This window comes from Neolamprologus brichardi, chromosome 20 (genome assembly GCF_056152115.1).
Source record: "Neolamprologus brichardi isolate AB-2024 chromosome 20, ASM5615211v1, whole genome shotgun sequence".
In the NCBI taxonomy this organism is placed as follows: Eukaryota; Metazoa; Chordata; class Actinopteri; order Cichliformes; family Cichlidae; genus Neolamprologus; species Neolamprologus brichardi.
In genome coordinates, this window is record NC_142123.1 from 23317768 (window position 1) to 23338024 (window position 20257).

General features: G+C 40.5%; 4 protein-coding genes across 11 annotated transcripts in view; 2 read left to right on the forward strand and 2 right to left on the reverse strand.

The window, feature by feature from the left end:
* LOC102777856 (IQ motif and SEC7 domain-containing protein 1-like) overlaps positions 1 to 6362 on the forward strand; it is a 92401-nt gene extending 86039 nt beyond the window's left edge. For 6 of the 7 annotated variants that reach the window (XM_087834232.1, XM_006796455.3, XM_006796456.3 and 3 more), the window contains 2 exons: positions 1301 to 1350; positions 2694 to 6362. In XM_087834232.1, the coding sequence (XP_087690358.1) occupies positions 1301 to 1350; positions 2694 to 3221 (578 nt within the window). In that variant the 3' untranslated portion in view covers positions 3222 to 6362. The remainder of the gene's footprint in view (positions 1 to 1300; positions 1351 to 2693) is intronic. The other variant, XM_035910127.2, reaches the window with a different exon arrangement.
* A 675-nt stretch (positions 6363 to 7037) lies between these two features.
* gp9 (glycoprotein IX platelet) lies at positions 7038 to 8299 on the forward strand. Its single transcript, XM_006796461.2, has 2 exons — positions 7038 to 7188; positions 7413 to 8299. The coding sequence occupies exons 1-2, from the start codon at positions 7154 to 7156 to the stop codon at positions 8149 to 8151; spliced, it is 774 nt and encodes a 257-aa protein (XP_006796524.2). The 5' UTR covers positions 7038 to 7153; the 3' UTR covers positions 8152 to 8299.
* Positions 8300 to 8699: 400 nt separating this feature from the next.
* LOC102779371 (haloacid dehalogenase-like hydrolase domain-containing 5) lies at positions 8700 to 13586 on the reverse strand. The gene is made up of 8 exons (XM_035910197.2): positions 13335 to 13586; positions 12396 to 12599; positions 11572 to 11684; positions 11375 to 11468; positions 11252 to 11285; positions 10937 to 11111; positions 10613 to 10801; positions 8700 to 10226 (listed from the first exon to the last, which is right to left on the reverse strand). The coding sequence occupies exons 1-8, from the start codon at positions 13452 to 13454 to the stop codon at positions 9830 to 9832; spliced, it is 1326 nt and encodes a 441-aa protein (XP_035766090.1). The 5' UTR covers positions 13455 to 13586; the 3' UTR covers positions 8700 to 9829.
* Positions 13587 to 14366: 780 nt separating this feature from the next.
* On the reverse strand, positions 14367 to 18123 carry cnbpa (CCHC-type zinc finger, nucleic acid binding protein a). Of its 2 annotated transcripts, none has more exons than XM_006796463.3 (5): positions 17999 to 18123; positions 15997 to 16111; positions 15799 to 15864; positions 15511 to 15709; positions 14367 to 15351 (listed from the first exon to the last, which is right to left on the reverse strand). In XM_006796463.3, the coding sequence occupies exons 2-5, from the start codon at positions 16106 to 16108 to the stop codon at positions 15234 to 15236; spliced, it is 495 nt and encodes a 164-aa protein (XP_006796526.1). In that variant the 5' UTR covers positions 16109 to 16111; positions 17999 to 18123; the 3' UTR covers positions 14367 to 15233. The 2 variants fall into 2 exon arrangements, with proteins under 2 accessions (XP_006796526.1, XP_006796525.1); XM_006796462.3 differs by having other exon boundaries at positions 15991 to 16111.
* Between the last annotated feature and the right edge of the window lie 2134 nt (positions 18124 to 20257).

Sequence of the window (20257 nt, forward strand, 5' to 3'; positions counted from 1 at the left end):
CCCTTTCTTTCCCGTTATTTAGCACTTTTGCATTTGTTTAATCCAAAGACATTCCTTACAATCTGTTCCGTTTTAATCAGCAATCATGTCTCATTTCCTCATCTGTATGTTTATAAACAACACCATTCTTAAGCAGCAACGAGATGAAGACTTAGTTTCTGTCTTGGTGTTAAGAATCACTTCATACACATGAATATCAGTGTTTAACACAGCTGCTGTGTCTCTGAAGCAAGAATACATTTCATTCATTACAGATAACAGCTATGTGAAGTTATCAGGTGATTAACTTGATAAGAAAATGAAATCCAGTCGGGGGTCTGCCTCACTTGTTGGTAATACGATATGCTTTGTTCTTATGATCACTACCTGAATGGGAAATGATAGATCAGACAGTGAAGGAGTCTGTAGCAGAAGTCCATCTGCCCTCCTGTCTCCTTTGTTTTTTCAGTGCAGGACGTGGCATGTTAGTGGGGTCACTTTGGTTAAGTGTTTTTTATTTTGTTTTGTTTTTTCCTTTCCTGCCATGTGACATTTCATGTGTATTTACTGTGTTCTGCCCATACACATCAGGTATTCTCCTGTTTATGTGTAATTATTGGTCATATATCATTGGCTGAGTGTGCCTAACGATGGCAAAAGTGCTCTGTCCACCTTCAGACCTTTTATATGCCTGTACATTCCATGTGCAGCAACCACTGTATTGCTTTTGATGTCTCCTCTGCGACTGTCACCGAGACTGGCTTTCTTGCCGACACTGACCTGGATGAAAATCTACATCTTGCGACAACATTAAAAATAAGTTGTCGAATTTCACGGAGGAAAAATAAAAACCGATAAAAAAAATAAAATCTGGGAAAATTCTGGTGAAGCAACAGTCCTGTTTGAGGTTTTTAGAAATAGCGGCTGTGTTTTGGTAAAACTTGACTGTGGACTTTTTTCCTTGTTCTGTCAAGACTCGATGGTCATGGAGTCTGTATTTATTGAGATTTATGATAATACATTCAAACATCTTTAGGTATTGCTTGACTCAGCCTCCGTATTGCGATTTAAGAACAAAATAGCTGAAATTTGAACCTGAGTGAAGATGTGCCTTCCCCATAAAGAAAACCACAGTACCACCTGTCAACCACCACCTTCTCAGACCTGAATGCCCTCCCCCCTACCTGCCCATATTTGGATCTTACTCACAGTCACAATCCACTGCACTGCCCCCTATGGGACTGGTGGGCGGCCTAAACGTGTGTAGTCGATCCAGAAGTGCTGTCGATCTCTAATCTCTGGTATTGCATGTCTCGGGCAGGCAAGCGTGGGCGTCGCAGCAGTGCAGGATCACTAGACAGCAATGTGGAAGTAAGTTGGAAGCAGCTGGTATCCAAGCTATTCTCTATGTGATGATGTGCACTGTGAAACACTCCACTTTATTTTTGGTCTTACACCTTCTTTGCTTCATAGACTCAGTCCATTTGTTTGGATCATTTATTTTTCTTCCTGGGATGCCTTATAACCTGCTTGCCTCAGTTAGTGTGCATGCGTGGGTTGCCTGCCTCTGATCCTGCCCCTTTTTTGGAAGCCAGAGAATTTCCCTGATTTGGTCATGTTATATGACCAATATACACTTTACCTTCAAACAAGCATGACTCTACTAATGCCTCCTCTGAACCCTCCCCTTGTCGCCTGTCTCTGTCTTTCATTCAATCACATCCAAGCGGTTTTCATTTGGTTCTTCTCTTTGGCAGGGTCGTAGCTCTGAAACTAGGAAACTGTACACCCTCTCCAGCCTCTCTCCCTGTCTGGGTCTTTCTGTTTTTCTCTTATCCACAACCTCTCTTAAATGATGTAAGTTTCAGGGAGGAATGTAGCCTTCCTAGCCAGGGGTCTAGCAATGGGTTTCACATGGACTTAGAAAGATGTGGATTTCATTCATTCATATTTCACTCATTTCATGTGTCCATTAGTTCATGTGTCCAGTTGTAGTATTGGACGCTGTAAATTTCATTCTGCTTTCAAAGGCATCTTGTGGTCTTTCTCCAGTCTTAGATGAAGCATGTGCCAAAGGAAAAGCCTTTTTTAGGAGAGTCACACCTGGATATCGAGTAGTGTTGGACCCAAAACATGGGGAAAAGTGTCCAGGCGTGTTGAGAAGTCTGCACATGAGCGCCTAGTTCCTCCTGCCTTCTGTCTTCTAGATGAATGCTACTGTGTGGATGACGAGTTTGCCTGCCCCACCCTCTGCATGTGGAAACTATGCCTCATTTGATTATAACACGTTGCATGTGTGACTCTTAGAGGGGTTGGCACATTGACTACAGTGAAGAAGTTTTTTTTTCTTAACTTCCTTAATGTAATGATCTATATTCCTAACAGTATTTATTTAATTTCTCTTGTTGCAGATTTACTGTATGTCAAGGCAGTTAGTTCCCTTACAGCAAAACCTTTTTTTGGATTTAAGCTCCCTTCATCGTGAGGTCTTTTTCCCAAGCTAAAATTTTCCTAGTGTTGGTGCTGCCTCTCATGAAAACATTTTTGGTTTCTCATTTGCATGTCCTATAACATTTTGCTACTTGTTTATCTGAAAAAAAGAAAACTGTGAATTCATCCTGCTGGTGCCTTGTAGCTATAATTTAGTGTAGGTGTTCTGCAGTAGCGCAGTGTCTCACAGACGCGCTGTTACCTTGTTTTTTTCCCTCCTGCAGGGGTCCATCATTAGCAGTCCACACACACGAAGGAGAGCCAACACGCCTCGCGAGAGCGTGCCCCGCGGCCATCCATCCATCCCTAACTCGGCATCGACCTCCATCCTCGGGTCGCTCTTTGGCAGCAAGCGAGGGAAACCGCCGTCTCAGAGCCACCCTCCTTTCCCCCAACCTGGTCACCCCACTCTCATATCGCACAAGCCCCACCCGACCAACCTGCATCACACGGCGCAGGTGGTGCACGCAGTGCAGACCCAACACCACGGCCACCATCCCCAGTACTGCACGCAGAATCCCCCGCCTTACCACCACCACCACCACTACCACCCCCCACCTCACACGCAGTACCACCAGCACCCAGCCTACTCCTCACACGCACACCAACACGGCCATTCGCAGCACGGCCATTACAGCCAGCATTCCCACCACACCTCGCACTCGCAGCACTCTCACCACCACAGTCAGCAAGTGGGTTCGGCGCCTGGCGGACCCAAACCCAAACACAGTGGCATCAGCACCGTAGTGTGATGCTCCTAACTCAGAGAGGAGAAGCAAGGAGGGAACTTATTGAAGAAGGGACATTTGCTTACACCAAAGGGACTGACAGCATAACTCTATGGCCTGTCCACTGTGTTTCTGCTGCTGTGATGGAAACCAATCACATGCAGCCATCTTTTTTCACTTCCAGGTCCAATAAATATATGCAGGATGGATATTGGACTCAAATCTTCCACTAAGGGCCTTTACTAGCTTGCCTGATCAGGGACTTTGGTCCCATCGGGGTTTTGGGTGTGCTGGGTATGGGTGGGGTTCTGCACAGGAAGATGCTCTTTGTTTTCCACAAACACCACCCGGCCGTGACAGCTGAGGAGAAAATAGGCTTTCTCACCAAGCTTCTCCCTGCTGCTCCATTCCCTCAATAACCTGTCTTACCTTCACGTAACCACGGGGAAAAGATGGCCTGAGACGAAAACTCAGCTGACTGTTTTCTCTGTCGCAATGACATCATTTGTCGTGCTCAGCCTTTAGGAAGTCAGTTTTTCAAATCTTTGGTTTTGCGGATCCCAACATCATCTGAATGCTATTTGTTGTTGCCTCCTGTAGAGCTCATATGTAGTGAAAAACCTAGATGTAATCATTTCAGACTAAATTAAATCAAAGGACAGGTGAAGAACTTGACTGAGTCAGTCATAGTAGTTCTAGTGCTGTATTTACTGTAGATGACAGCTATATGTGTTGTCTCCTAGCTCTCATAAATAAATGTGCCAATTATTACTGCATAATCTATTTAGTCAAGACTTCATGTACAGTATATTGTGTGTAAAGTAATTTGTAAGATTATACTTGCAATTATTATCAGCAAAAATGAACTTTATCAGTATTATACTGACTCTATGGTAACAGGATGTAGATCTGAAAGGAGTGAACTCCCATTTAGTCCGGCTGTTAATCTATTCTGGAATTTTTGCCTTTCCAAATGGATTAGAAAGAGTCTCTGGATGGCAGCTGTTGCATATGGGCCTCAAAATGCTGTGCAGTCACAGCTGAAGCTTCAAAGCAGACTTCACTTGTCAACTTTAGGAGCCGATAAAGTAGGTCGCTCGTTAGCTCTGCTTCCTTCCAATATTGTGGCTGCATAAGACGTAACGTAGTGAAGAATAACAGCGAAAAAGGGATTTCCAATGCTATGTGGCTCTGTGTCTGTTACAAAAGCAAAGTGCTGGACATGTAAAGTCTGTTGCCTTTAACATGTGCAACATCTGCCTCCTTGACTCTCAAAATCAGAAACATTTCTTAGCTCTTCTTTTTGCCTTGTTTAGAATATTTTTTTATTCACCAGGATTCGGTGAGTGAATAAAATCAGTTCTTACATAGTGAAGTATTTTTTCATCTTTTTTTCTATTGTATGTGCAATATCTTTGTACTGATTTTGTACATTAAGAACAAGCAAGGTGTCCCTCCTATCTGTGCATTTTTCGTGTCGCGTCATTATTTATTTATTTTGGTTTTTTGACCCCTGTCAAGAGTCTTTTCTCAGTAAATTAATGTCTGGCTGTCCTCACGGTCTCATTAGAGGTACAGACTTGGAGTTCAGTGGAATGTCAAGTAAGTGATAATTTTGCATGTAATGTTGTTGATGTGAGGCTATCCTCTGCACATTGTATAACAAGTCAGTGTTACCATAGCAAGTTTAAGTGCAATCATGTTCAGAAAATGCAGACTTGTACTGAAAGCGGAGGTCTCTTATCTTGTCGTCCAGGACAAGATTCAGGTGAAAAAAGAAATCTTTTTTTTTTCATTCAAAATAAGGAAAAATATATAAATATATATATATAATACACAGTTCACAGTGGAAAGAAGAATGTGTGTATATATTTTAATAAAAGGGAATATACTTCTCCTTGGGCTGAACAGAAATATTTTGCTGGATAAGCACATTTGAAAGAACACTTTCATTGTTTTCAGGAAATGCAGTTACAATATACAAAAATGCAAACTGAAGAAACAAACTGGGTATATGTAAAGAATAACTTTCTACATTCTACAAATAAAAGTCTATTCTAGTGTGTAAATTAGTGACAGTAAACTGTTTGTCCCGATATTCAGGTTGTAAATGTATTTTAACATTCACGAAGAAAAAACCATCGCCATAAGTCAGGCTTACTCTCACACGTTTGTACTCATGTGAATTAAGACGGACATATCACATACTGGACATTAATGATCAGCTGAATGTGTCGCTCCACTGATATCGTATCTTTGCTATAACTCTGATATCTTGGGATGATTTGAAACTGTTTAATCTGTTTATTTTTTGGTGTGTGTTGTAGTTCTTCAAATGTCTACAGTCATTCTTTGCGAGAAAGTACCCCGGCAATGCACTGCATGGATCTGATGCATCATGTGTCCTATTCACTGTGAGCTAATGGGGGGAGACAAAAAAAAAAAAAGTTGGCCTATGAATTTTGACTTCTCCTTTGGTTTTGATTAGGTTGGAATTTTCAGATGTTGATGTGTTCTTGTTGTTCCATGTTAGCCTGGTAGTTACTAAAGCTCAGCATGCATTTCATCAACAAAGCCATTGTGTAAATTATAAACATGAAGAACATTGCACTTCCTTAGCTGAGGGCTTTCATCGTGTAAATATGGGATTTTGATGTGCAAACAGATGAGCTGCTTGGCTTAGAGGGTTTATCTTTATCACGCTGTTAAGGGACCAAGACTGGGGCTTAAAGGAGATGTACATAATGTGTATACGATCAGTACTCTATTCTCAAGTTAAGATCAGGATGTATATACATCACCTCATGGATGGATGTGAGGGGTGATATATGAACATATCGACTGTCTCTGCCTCCAGCAGTGGTGAACTGACATTTGCTGTAGAAATCAAAAACAGACTGTTAGGAAGTTTCCTGCCATATACATCCAGCTCTCTTTTCATACGTACAACCCAGCGTACACACAGACAGATGACACACATCCTGCTGCAAGCTGTTCAGTCTGGCGTGAGACACATTATAAAAAAAAGGAGGAGAGAGGAATGGCCTCATTTATATGTGCATTCTGTTTGTACAGTGAGTAGTGAGTCAGTAAGACCCCAGTTATTGTAAAACTTCAACTGTGACAATGTTGAACGCAAAATAAACAAATATATGACTTATGGTATACGTGTGTCGTTTGTTGTGACTCCATGGTTAATAAAAATCAATCTGTCTTCCCCCTTTTTTCGGGCCGGACATTTCACATTAGGGTCTTATCATTAGCCTCTCATATCTCCCAATTCCAGACTTTCCACTAGTGTTTCGGTGTTTCCACTAGAGGACATGAATAAAAATGACATGAGATCTGAAAATCTGTGCCATGACACCACCTATGGGTGAAAAGTATACACAGTTCTCACAAAGACCGGCCTGTGAAAATGGTTGTGCCTACACTTACCTTTCAGCTTTAATCCAGTTTTGTAAATCTGTAAATGTGATTCTCTCACTCTCACTGTCCATTCTGCTTTGTAGCTCAACATTTCCATTAAGAAGCGTTTTCTCCTTGCCCTCGAGCTCAAACAGTGTTAGGTTTCCAAAAAATTTCTTATGTGCATTCTAATCCTCACAAAGCTTTTCATGCTCAGAGTTGTAATTTGCCGCAAAATGCCCCTCGTGCCCTCAGCATCGCCGTGGACGCTAGTAATAAACATTCTGTGGGAGAGTTTCAGATGGCCTCGCCACTATTTTAGTAGATAAACTCTTATCTCTTTTAAGCAGATGGATTTCCTTCATGTCGTAGGCGCTATAACCGTTTGTCATTGGTGGAATCCTCAAACTGATGCCGTTCTGTATTACGCGTGTGATTATTGTGAGCTTAGCAGCACATCCGTTACAAAACGGGGATACCTCGACATGGGGAGCATTTCTGAAATATTCTCGGGCTCAGATTTTGCACTGGACTAGGACGGTGGCAGTATGATGACATTTAAAGATGACTGGCACTCTGGAAGGTTTGTAAATTGTGTATATATCTATATTTAATGGGAGGTTATTCCTTCTTAATATTTTTTTCTAAAACTTCAGGCTATCCATGAACAATTGAATTCACCTTACACATTATTTCACTCATACACATTAAAATTTCAGTCTCTATAGCACCTTCTAAACCATTTCACATGAGCCATTTTGACATTAAGCAGTTTTATTGTACTTTAATCTTTTTCTGATCCTATAGGATGATCTTCAGTTTGAGCTTAGTGTTCTTCCACGTCCTGGTAACACACAGTATCATTAAGCCTTGCCACTGTTCAACCCTCAGGCCTGCTGGAGTGGTAGTTAACTGCAGCGCTTTAAACCTCGTGGAGGTGCCCAATCTGCCCTCTGACACCACAGAGCTCCATTTGCAGAACAACCGGCTCACCTCGGTGTCTCCAGGCCTGTTTGACAGATATACTGGGCTGAACAAGGTTTCCCTGTCCAAGAACCCTTTCCACTGTGATTGTCAAATTCACTACCTGAGGAACTGGTTGTTGAAGAACAGGGCTATTGTTTTGAAGGAGCCCGTTTGCTTCAGTCCAAGCTCTGTGGCTAACAAAGCCATCACTGAACTTAGTGACAACTACTTTTCTCACTGCGCTGCTGCAAACTGCACTAATGGGATATACAACATCATAATAGGAGTAGCGCTATGCTGCCTCATTGTTCTGCTTCTGTGGAGCTTGAGTCTTGCCAGAAATTCCAATTTCACTCTGGATATAGATGAGAGACACTCAGGATTCGAGGCCGACTCCTTACGTTCACTGAAGCCCAAACACAGGAAGAGACTGCACACTGGACTATCAGAGGTCAGTGTCGACTCAGAGTCTCTCGGTCATACGGAGGATGTAGATAGGCCGCTTCTCAACATGGATTTACTGCCACAAGTTTTGGATGCGTTGCACAAGAAGCACAATATAAAGATAAAGGCTACCTGAGTGATCTTAGTCCACTAGAGTTACTCTTAAAGATTAAAGGGTACCCTAAAATATCCTGGCTTTTTGAAATAAAATGCATGTAATAGTAGCCATTGGCTTGCTTGCCTTAATCATTTTTCTTTAATAAATAAAAATCCCCTGCTGGTAATTGTCTTGTCCTTGACTTTTCACTCTTTTATTCATGTTTTCACACCTTAAACTATAACAGACCCTTAATTGTCCTTTAAATCCTGAAGGATTAAACTCTGAACATTTTGGTTATTTTGTAGATGATGCATCAAAAGCTAGTTTTTTTAAGTCATCTGGTCAATATTGAACTTTCTTTGCAGTCATGTTTTAGTGGAATATACTATACCTTCCAGTATTTCAGCTTCTTTAGTCATTATCACCCAGTTGTGCAATTTACAAATCATTTGACCCCTTTGCTCCTTTGACCACCGCATGTAGGTCCAAGTCCAAACCAATGCATTTCAGCTTTTAGCTTCTCCAACAAAACAAGGGCACAATCTTTCATGATTCAGCAAACAAGAATTCCTTGAGGAGACACATTTTGTTTCTTTGTTTTCTTATAATGCTGTTTGCTTTTAATCAGAGAAATCTTTAAACATTTGACATTTTTAAATGCACCAGAACATTTTCTGACTTGTTGTGCGAAAGTTGTTCATCACAGTTACCCTAACCTTACTCTGACCCTAACACATTTATCGGTCTGCTCAAAAAATTAAGCGAACGCTAGAAAAACACATATCGGCTCTTTAAATATTCAAGTTGAAACATACACATATACTAACAGACACTGCGTAACATCTTGAGAGCAAAATTAAATGACTCATTGAAAACCGAAATCATCAACCCCCTCATGTGCTAGATTCAAAATTACACCAAAAAGCAAAGTTAAAAACTGTTCTCCTAGTTTTCTGAGCAGTATTTACATACAGTATACACGTATAAATTTGTCTTACGAGTGGTCTGTCAGTTATACTAAGAATGACTTTCTAAATTATAACAACCATGTTATGGAAGGGTGATATGGTAACACAAAGATGAAAGGCTGATCTGTGCAAAAACTGGTCAAGGCTGTCGAAACTGAAACTGTAAAGACAGTGCTATTAGAGGAAAAGAAATTGCACATCAAACAGTGGTTTTAAAGATACAAGAATTACTCTTATATTCATGCATAGATTTACCATGACAAATGGGTAAACAAATAGCTAAAAATGCAATAACAAAAGGTCACCGTAATAATAACGATTAAATGTTAATATGCTTCTTAAAAACACTGTCATTAGCTTGTAAATAAATATAGGATGGCTTCAGGGTTTGTAACAATCTAGAACAGTAGTTTTATCTAACAAAGATACTTAATAAGGTCAAATAAGGCAGTTCTTACACATTTCCTTATTGGAAAAAGAAAAAAAGAAAAAAGAAACAGGTAATGACTATCAGAAAAACAACAACAGTTATTTAATTTTTTTTTTCCTCTGAAATCTCATTTATTGTTAAAATTTTAGATGACCTATATTATGTCAATGCCCTGTCAGGTTTTTAAACAAAGTCCACAGTGTTAGGCTTCTAGAGGTCTGAACATGAAGTGGTACTACCAGTTTAATGCTCGCTTTCCCTCCCTTTCCCCCTGCTTGGATCTCCATGACCACACGAAGCCTGTTGGCTCAAAATACTACTGAGGCACAAACTTTTCTTGCTCAAAGATGAGATCAACAGCTTCTGCCACATCCTGCACGATATGGCCTGGCTCCACGAGACCAGGGTCAAATATGAAGTCCCGGTGCCCGTGGAACACAGTCTCCTTGATGCAGTGATTTGCATCAGACGGCACCTCTGCGTTGGGGTTATACACCCCTGTACAGACTAGGACAGACTTACAGGAAGTAGCAGAGGGCAGAGCGAGCTCGCTTTCCCACAGGCTGTCAATCTCTTCCTCCCTGGGCACCGCCGTGGTGGACCCAGTGGCAGACACCATCTTAGCAACAGCTTTGGGGTTTTTTCTCGCAACTCTCTCCTCCAGGTAGCGGTTGTACAGATTGGCTCCATAGATGTCAGTCATGAGGTTATCCCTAAAAATGCAGAAGAAAAGGGTATTACTCTGTGCCCCAGGCAGCATGCATGAAGTTGACCTATATATCAGTACATGTTGAAATGTGTGTGTGGTTTTTTCCTGGTGCTGAATGCAAGTCACATGAATTAGAACAAACAATCAGCTAAAAAAAAAAAAGCTGAAGTGAAACATGCAAGTCCCCAAATTAAAGCATGACAGAATGACATGCTAACTAACACACGTAAGCATTTAAAAGCGAACAGTTTTCTCATCAAATTATTGAGCAACATTTCAGTAAAATCTTTTTCTTTTGATAGCCTATCTGTCTATCAGACAGCATGATAAGCGAGTTCTGGTCTTATGTTAACTATAAAGGCAAAACAGAGTTAAAAGCTGGTGTCTCACCCTATAGCATATAGGGAAGTAACAGGAAGTTCCCACTGCCTCTGCATGGCCTGGCTTCTGATGAGATACTCTGCAAAATGGTAAGTCAGCTCACTGGGTTTTCCCATAAGAGCCTCATACTTCAGATCTTTGCCGGTTATCTTCTTGTAGATGTTCTCTAGACACACAAGAAATGTCCCGTGGCCAAACCTGGAACAAAATGAGACGGTGGAAGACAGATATGTCAGTACACTGATTTGATTACTTGAAAGACTGTTTTAGTTTCTTAAGTACAATTTCTTTTAAAACATTTTATATAAAAAGACAGATTTTTGTAACGTTTACCGAGGGGAATGTGCCTCAGCCATCCACATGAGGTCCATGTTGCAGGCCAGCAGGTGAAGGTGAGGAGTGTTTTGGGTTTGGTGACTACTACTGAGGTTACCATTGGTCAACAGAACGTCAACTATCAGCTGCAGGTTGGTTTCCCATCGGATCGGCTCGCCGAACAGAACCACAGCTGTGTGTGCAATTCAAAGATTAGAACAGCGTTCATCAAAATTGCAAGAATTTCAAAACTATCAAAGCAGATGTTAGTAAGTGTACCATGTCAATGACAAAAGATAAATGTTTAATTTGAGAAGAGCAAACTGTTTTTACCTTCAATTTTAGGAAGGTTGACAACAGGATTGGACTAAATTGAAAGAAGGGAAATTAAAGTCATGACATTATATTATACATATCTCCAACATCATGTTTGTGCACCAGATTGTAAAATCTCACCGGCAATTTTGGTCTCCTGTTGTGATCCACCATGTCCAGCAATGGGTACGATTCTCTAAGCATATCAATACTGATTACATTCTTAAAGCCCACACTAAAGACAGAACGTTAAGGAGAAATGAAGAAGTAATACTCAAGTTTAAATGTAAATATATAAATTATATTGTAAATTTAAACAAAGCAGATTTCTAGGATACTTTTTAGCAATTTCCAGGACAGGTCCTTGTCCTGACACCAAGACACACTTGTCATGGAACTTCTTAAACATCCTCAGGGGACTATGGGACATGATAACTTGGTCTTGCGTGATCTGAAAATAGCACAGTTGTAGTGAGGTTAATAGCAAAGGAGTCAGGTGAGACCAAATTATCCAAAAATAATCAGAGATAAAACGTAACAACTTCAGTTTCAGTACTGTGCACAAGTCTCAAGCCACCACCCATTTCTTTACATTTTGCTTCCAAACAGCCAGATTTTCTTGTAAATTTTTAAAGTGGTCTTGAGCAATAATGCTCCAGGCTTTCCAAAAGTCTTTCAAAGTTTTTCTTTGAACACTGACTTCATTTTTACTCATTTTCAGTCCAGTCCTTTTACCTGAACATTTCCAAAAATAATAATTGTTGTTGTCATTCATTCAAGCATTAAAAAAAGGACCGAACTCAAGAGATGAACTAGTGTTTTATATCTACAGGTTAGCAAATGGACAATTTTCAGGCTTCAGCCGATGTTGAAAAAAAACAAACAAAAAGTGGCGATAGCAAATATTGACTTAAAAGCTTGTTAGAATTATACAAACTCTGTACAAACACACGTTTGTACAGAGTTTGTACATTGTGCATCTTTCAATAAAACTTTGCATCCATTTCTTATTTTCCTAGCAAATTATTATTTCTTTTTTAAATAAGGGGAAACTGAAAAAGTTTTGAATGCACTGCATGCACACACCAAATGCACTGCATGCACACACCAAAGAGCAGCACCATTAACACCATTAAAACTTGCACAGGAATTTAAAACTCACAGGCACTCCCAGTATGTGAGAGAGCTGGTCCGCTTTTGTTTGTCTGAGGCAATTCCCTGCATTTGTGACAAAAACGACTGGCACCACAAACCGTCCCTGAGAGTCGACCAACTTCTCAAATGCTTTTGTTGCCGCAGGGATTGGCATCCTCCCTCTGACAAGCACGCCATCAATGTCGAACAACAGCCCAAACCTTGGCTGTGGCTGCAGAAGGGAAGGACAGACACACACTGATCAGCCAAAAAAATAAGAACTTTTTTAAGCGGGGAAACAACATGAGTGATTAATAGCAGGCAAATTATGTAGAATAAGGGTTCACTGAATAACCAATGGGTTTGAATGATGCCTTAAAAAGGATAATCTATTACTCTGCACAGTATGACATTTCCAATCACACTGATCATTTATCATTTTACATAACTTCAATTCTTTGTAGGCAATCATCATTATCATCGTATAAGAACGATAACAACTGGTTTCGATTTGACGTCAACATGGGAGACAGGAATCTATAGTGAGAACTGCTATGGTGACACAGCAGTACACAGGCCTGTTAGCATATTACAATCAATCTTACAATATCCCAAACCTCAAAATTCTTTCCCCCCCTGGAGCTGGGACTAATTAAAACAAAGAAAGAACACAGTGTATCAGTGGTTGTTTTTCTCATGGTGGGAGGGGGGGGGGGGGGGGGGGGGGCAAAAATACAGCGAGCTACATCTGCTGCTGCCCCTGATGTCAGCGCCCCTGTTTCATCCCTGAGCGCATCCACAGCTGAGAAAGTTGCGAGCAACCCCGCACGCCACGTCGATACGATACATTGTAACAAAAAAACAATGCGAGAGAACAACAAACAAAGTACCGCCTTGTTATCAGTGTCAACAACATGTTATTTGCCTGAGCCCGAAGCAATAGCAACAGCAACAGCTCGAACCGTACCTTGCTATTAGACTGAGTTCCGCAAAGCCCGCACCGAGAACCGACAATCCCAGCTTTACGACTGGCTTGGCGGTTACTCAGGGTGTACAAACCCCGGTAAAACGGCAGGAGTCCCCTCATCTCCTTTACTTACCCACCGGGTTAATGAAGAAAAAACAAAATAGACAATAATGTATAAATCTGAACCCCTTATGAAGCGTGAGCCGGCTCGCACCGGCCGCGCTGGCTGGCTGGCTGGTTGGGCTTGTTTTCTCTCATATATTTTCTCGTCTATAATTTGACTGGTTGAGACCCGATGACGACATATGAGGAGTAGGAGGGTCTTTTGCTGCATCTCTGCCGGAAGGAGCTGCATCTGCACCGCAACCCCCGCTGCCATTTTAGACACCGAGGTGGAGCTTTCCATTTCTTGTACGCACAAGACACGCATGGATCACAGGGGCCGCAGAGCAAAGACAAAATAGAACTCATTGATCACCGCTCATTGTCATTCCGGATCAAGTATATGTACAGCAGAGAGCTCAAAATGGATGCGGATGAATCTTATTTAGCAATGACAAACACACAAATAGTTCGGTTTAGTTGCTGATGTCACATGCAGGAGTACGTAGAGTCCAAAAATTGCCAGGAATGTGCTGCAGGAAGCCTGATAGGCAAAAGCGACCCATCCAGTGAGGGAGTGTTTAACCATTTCTTAGTGGAATAAATATGTCTGCTCATGTTAAACACGGAATTTTCTGGATATAATACTGCAGATGTTTTGCAACTGCAGACTAACAAAATGTCCAGATTAATTTAAAATACAAGATCCAGCTTTGCATGTTGTTTAATCCCACAATAATCTGTAGGTTATCTAGCAGATAATCCCTTATTTGAACTTCTAGGACACAAGCAGCAGCTCAAAAGTTTATCTTCTTGCACAAGATGTTCAGACGAGTTGAGAACAGAAGCATCTGTAAAGATAAAACGTGGCAAAACGAGCTGTGGTACATGCTGAGTGTATTGCAAAAGAAATCAGACAAGAAGATCCTCCCCGTGCTCCTCCAGCTTTATTGATAGTTTAAAATTACATTTCTATTTTCTAGGACTTCAGTTGCACTTTCCTTCCGACTTAAAAACTGAGTACAAGCAAATGGTATTTATACAGTAGTCTAAGTGATATTGTACAAAAATAACATTTTTGATTTTCTGTGAAAACATTTTTCATTCCCAAATAACTCCTAATTCTGCCGTTCTGACAACTGTTGATGTTAAGTTTTGCCAAGGTAAAAAAAAAAAATTCCAAAGCCATTTTAAAAGGAAAAGTCTGCCTTGGACTACCGTGTTACTTAAATTGTAAACAGATTTCTATAAAAGAGCATGTTTCTTTTAACAACTCCAAAATTTTTATATCTTAGTAATATAACATGTAGTTTGTTATCGCCCACTTAGCTGCTGTAGGGCTGAAATGCATCATGTTATGAACTGTTTCCATGTCATACTCTCTTGGCCAACTCATATCCCACTAAAACAAACCAAAATGACCATACATGGAAGTTTGGTTTCCATTTACTCCCTTCTTCTATCTCATTTTACTGAGATACACTTCCACAAGCTCAGAGGTCCTATAGATTCCCATATGTTTAGTCCCGTTTATTCATCATCTCTGGTCACCAGTGGCTTGGAAAGGGGGGTTCTTTAACAAAGCATTATACATAACACCGCTACCAAACTAAAACATTTTTTGTATTGAATGCAGAAAGATATTTTTTTCACCCCTTTCTTTGTATTACATGTCGAGAGGCTCACTGGCCTGGGACTAGCCTCTGTTAGCCAACCTTTGGCCAGTGAAGAGGATTCAGAGAAAATAATACAACCAACCATCAATCTGAAAAAAGGAGGGGCAACAGAGGGCACTGATTATGCGGTGGCTTCAATGGTGCACTCTTTTGCCAGGTGGCCTGCCTTTCCGCAGTTGTAGCAGTTAGTCTCGCTTGCTTTACTGCAATGTACAGCAACGTGACCAATCTCACCACACCTGAAAAAGAAAGCATGTGGTGAGTGTAATAAAAGCAGACTGTAAAATTAACACAGAACCCACGCATACCTAAAGATTAGAATTGGAGGGCTTCAAAATAGTAGAAAGTTTGTCAAACTGTAGCACCAGGCTTGCTTCTCCAAACAGAACCATATTTACCTGTAACATTTCACCTTATCGCACAGCTTCTGGATGTGGCCAAACCCACCGCAGGAGTAGCACTTCTGCTCATTGGCGTGATCGCAGTCACGGGCCATGTGACCAGCTTTCCCGCAAGTGTAGCAGAGCTGCTCTCTCTCCTTTTTGGGCTCCTTGCAGTCCCGGGAAATGTGACCACTCCTGTGGCAGTTGTAGCACGCTAATCAGGGGGAAAAAATGATTAAAAAAAACATTTCTGGGAAAGATTGGTACCAAGTAAAACTGAAGAACAACAATTGGAATTCACACCATCCTCAGTTTGGTCACAGTCCCTGGCCATGTGTCCTTGGTCTCCACACCGATAACAGAACAGCTCTGTAATGACACAGATAGATAAGCAAAGCAGAAAACTACAAGAATTGACCTTTTCCTTTCATTTTCACCCATGCCTTCTATAACTAAATCCAGTTTATATTGGGTGTGGCAAGAATAGTATAGTACCCTTGCCTCGTCCTCGTCCCCTGCCACGGCCACGCGAACCACTGGCATTAGGGCAGTGCTTGACCCAATGTCCAGAGCGGCCACATCCAAAGCACTCACTGTTGCTGCTCATCTCCATTACCTTCAAGAAAAAACAAAACAGAAATTAGTTAACACATCGTTTCATGTACTCAATGATCCTTATGAACACTGACTTTCAGCTGTTTTTCAGTTGTTCGCTTTAGCTTTTGTGTCAATTTCAACAAAGACTGCCCCCCCCTCCCTCTTGGAGAATGTGGCTATCATCTTTGGCACTCTCCAAACTTCCAGTTTTGATGTGACCATCAAGTCCAACTTAAGTCCAACCTGTGAGAGGTACATGTATGGACATTGTAGATGAAAGAGATGCCCTTTACTGGTGCTAAATTTGGATACCAGTTTGTGTTACATTCTATAGATGACAGTTTAAGTTTAGAATGAAGTTTAAATGTGAAATCTGCACATCAATCTAAATCCATCTCTATGTGCAGACCACTATTTCACATTTAGATTATCAAAAAAATCTTGCAATTTAATTGATGAAACAATTTAAGGCTAAACAAAAAATTCTGCCACAAATACCTAACATCAAAAAGTATATGAATATAACAAAAATAATAATGATTTTCAAGGGTGGTCAAAGTAGGTTAACTCTTATTGTCTCATGTTTGAAATTGCTTATGCCAGAGTCAAACAACTTTACCACACAACTGAAACACAGTTACTACAGGAGTCATTCTAGTATAATGGGGGGGGGGGGGGGGGGGGGGGGGTGTGTCTAATCTAAAATCAAACAATAGTTGTTGTTTTCTTTCTTCTTCCAAGCTCTAGTCTATCATAACTGACCACCAGACTACACTGAACTACTAAGCTAACTTACAAGGCTTCCTCAGCGAGATCATGCTGTAATTGCCCTAGGTCAAACTTCTGTTTGCTGATAGTGCTGAAGATATTCAAATCAGGAAGAATGTGAGTTAATGAGTAATCAATTCTCCCGTATTACCCACCCAAAAGAAGACCTGGGGATACAAAATGACTCAGATAGATTTTATTGACTTTGCATACAGTGAAACGTGTTTCATTTTTGCTTTACTGTCCATCCAAGTGTCCGTCCCACTTCAACTTTCGTCACTAAACGCCTTCTAAAATTTCGTATAACGTTTATCTACGGGCCACATGGGGACACCCAAAGCGCCTCGATTTGATGGAGAAAGCCGTGATGAAGTAATCCTCGTTAAAACAATCAATTTAATGCCACCCACTGCTGACTGCTACGTAAATAACCACGAAAGCATGCTTACTTAGAAAGCTAGCTTCAGAGGCCAGCATGTCGCATCGTTGATTTGTTGATTTAACGCCTTCAATGATACCAGCAAACTCGAGGTACAAACAATAGCACGATATCCCGAGTCGTTTTAAAAAAATAAATGTATGTCTGTTAAATGTACATATCTGACTACATGTTTCAGAAATATTTTGCGCTTCCAAAACAGAAATCAAATACCAAAGGTTGAAGCTACGCTAACAGGGGCCTAGTCACGTTGATTTTTCTGCGTACTCGCGAGACACCAATGCTGCTGGCTAGCACATGCTAGCACACCACCTCACGACCACGATCAAGAAGCACGGTTCAGTCGACGATCAGTCCTCTTTCCCCATATAGAAAAGTGTCTCACCCACTGTTACAGCTATACATTTTCACAATACATTGTTTTCGCGGGCATTTGAGTAAATTTACCATAAGTATAAAATTTCCCGCGCAGGGAGCAAACACCAAAGTCGTTGTGACGAGCTAGCATTAGCGGGCCTGACCAAGATCCCGACGCTCCGTTGATGAGTCTAAACTAAACCAGTGCGTATTTAAAAAATAAAAAAATCGTTTAAACGCTCAAGTAACGGTTAACATCAATCTTAACATGTCTTCGTTTCAAAGTTAAAAGATATACAACGTAAATTGATGAAAGTATTTTAATGTCGTTTTATCGCTTACCTTGATGGCTACCTAGCTATGTCAGTGTTTACGCCTCCTTCTTTGCGCTACATGCGGTGCGAGCAGGAGTTCCTGAATTGTCATTCAACGTATCCATTAAAAGCTCGCACAGTCATTGGTCGACTACTCTGCGAGCGGCCAATCAGACACGAGAGGCTCTGGACACCGCCTCTGCGAATCAGCCAATCGTGGCTTTAGAACGGTCCCTTTTCCCTTAATCGACTGACCTTATTTTTCCCCCCTCTTCATGTTCAACATTTAAAAGCTTCTTATCAAAACAAACGCTAGAGAATGTTATAGTCTTCGCTTTACCTGCACTACACTCCTCACACTGCTACTGCGACTGCAATACAACACAGCGCTTTTATTAACTATTAATAATACGCTCTTCAAAAATTAACCACATGTGAGAGTCACAGCATGGATACAGTAGGCTTGCCTATACAAAATGCTCACAGTTCTTCATATTTAATCTGGAAACTGAAAAGGTTTCTACGTGACAGTTTTTATTTATCATCTTGCTTCAGTTTACCGAGGTTAATTTGCCTATAGGACTGAGCAAGTTAAAAACTGGTGTGTCTGCATGTCCACATAGGCCACATCTAAGTAAAAAATCATAACAAGTACAGCCTTTGCTCTCACAATATTTAATAAAAATGTTGGCTGTACATGTATGCCCCTATCATAGAGACTTGAGCAGTTTGATTTAACACAACTTAAATTAGCTGAGAAAGATTTTAGAAGCAACTTTGTTTACAAAATTAATACAATAAGCATTTTAGACATTTATCTTGTTCCAGTCAGTTGAAAATGTTTAAATGTGTTTGACGTAAATTGGCAAAGACCGGAATATTGTTGTCATAATCTCTGACAGAGCAATCAAGCAACACTGGATTTATCTCAAATTATTTTGCGTTATTAGGTCAATTAAGAGAATAGCCCGGTGAATAATAAATATGTTAAAAATGTTACATTACACTAATGTTTTTCCTCTTATTAAGCATATCTGAATTTACTGTTTACAGGCAATCCGTCGTGTTTGTGAGTGCCCAAAGTTAAGAAATGAACATTAACATGTATTTCTGAAAACTTGTAAGGATCTGGGATATGAATGTTATTGTCAATAAACCTGTAACACTGATTATGATAAAGAGTACAAGGGTATGTGTTTCAAGCTGGTGATTTCTCATTTGCACAACCCCAGCTCTTTAAAAACTCCTAATTGCATCACATTTTGAATACAGGATAACTGATAGAGAGACAATCTGTGGGAGCTGCAAGCATCTCAGCTAACTGGTCTGAGTGCTGTGCCAAATCAATAAGTGGGAAATGCATTCATTTCAGTCTTAAGGTGGCTTTGGTTGTTTGCCTTCAGGGTGGCAATTTCTCTCCTTTCTAGTCTTAATTTTGCAGCTCACAATTTTTACTGGCGATCTGGCAAAATATAACCACCTGTAAAGCATATTTCTGCACATATTAAGAGAATTTTAATATATCTCACTGACTGATAAACTGTGCTCCTATTGTATGTGGAGTGGGGTACCTTAAAATGATCCACAATGACAAAACCCTGCCCTCATCTTCACAGAAACAGTATTCGGTGTTTCTGTTACTTGTTTGGTTGAATATCTGTCATTTTCAGAAAAGAAGACCTCATTGGAAAGTTACATATGAGAACTGAAAGTAGAGTTTCCTGTTGAACTGGATTATGGATGGTAGATTTTGATTTTGTTGTTTGACTAAAATAATCTGTTAGTGCTATATAAAAACAACAGGAGGATGCTTAATCAACCACTGACTGGAACGTGGTGTTTTATTTTCAGATGGTGTCAACTACAGCTTGCTCAAAAGACCTTATGAACCATCTGTGATTAGGACACCTCAGGGGACCCAGACCTGGAAGCAACAGAGATGGTGAACACATGGTGAGTGTGATAATGTATTATTTTGGGTAGGGTGAAGTGGCAGTGTTAGATGATTTTAAAAAAAACAGCTGGGATGTTTGAAAAGCATATAAAAATCTAATAGAAATAAAACAATGATGCATTTCTGTCCAGCACATTATAAGTGAGATTTGTTTTGTTTGTATTGATTACATTTTTTTAATAGCTGCAGCCTGGATGGCATACCACAAGACTTCATTGTCCTTTTTGCCACATAAGTATAAGAATTTTAGCATTAAGAGGGGAAAAGGCTATAAAATTATGTCCAGGTCTACAAAATTGCACTGCCCCAAAGTCTCCAGATGATGGTGCCCTT

What these genes read in the sequence shown, in the direction of transcription:
- LOC102779371 (XM_035910197.2), bottom strand. Translation starts at nt 13,454, where the DNA reads ATGAGGGGACTCCTGCCGTTTTACCGGGGTTTGTACACCCTGAGTAAC. An exon ending in CAACCTTCCTAAAATTGAAG is followed by an intron (nt 11,112 to 11,251) that starts GTAAAAACAGTT and finishes TTGCACACACAG; the next exon opens with CTGTGGTTCTGTTCGGCGAG. An exon ending in ACTTCCCTATATGCTATAGG is followed by an intron (nt 10,227 to 10,612) that starts GTGAGACACCAG and finishes CTGCATTTTTAG; the next exon opens with GGATAACCTCATGACTGACA.
- cnbpa (XM_006796462.3), bottom strand. Translation starts at nt 16,108, where the DNA reads ATGGAGATGAGCAGCAACAGTGAGTGCTTTGGATGTGGCCGCTCTGGA. An exon ending in CTGTGACCAAACTGAGGATG is followed by an intron (nt 15,710 to 15,798) that starts GTGTGAATTCCA and finishes CCCCCTGATTAG; the next exon opens with CGTGCTACAACTGCCACAGG. An exon ending in GATAAGGTGAAATGTTACAG is followed by an intron (nt 15,352 to 15,510) that starts GTAAATATGGTT and finishes TTTCTTTTTCAG; the next exon opens with GTGTGGTGAGATTGGTCACG.
- gp9 (XM_006796461.2), top strand. Translation starts at nt 7,154, where the DNA reads ATGATGACATTTAAAGATGACTGGCACTCTGGAAG. An exon ending in GATGACTGGCACTCTGGAAG is followed by an intron (nt 7,189 to 7,412) that starts GTTTGTAAATTG and finishes CTGATCCTATAG; the next exon opens with GATGATCTTCAGTTTGAGCT.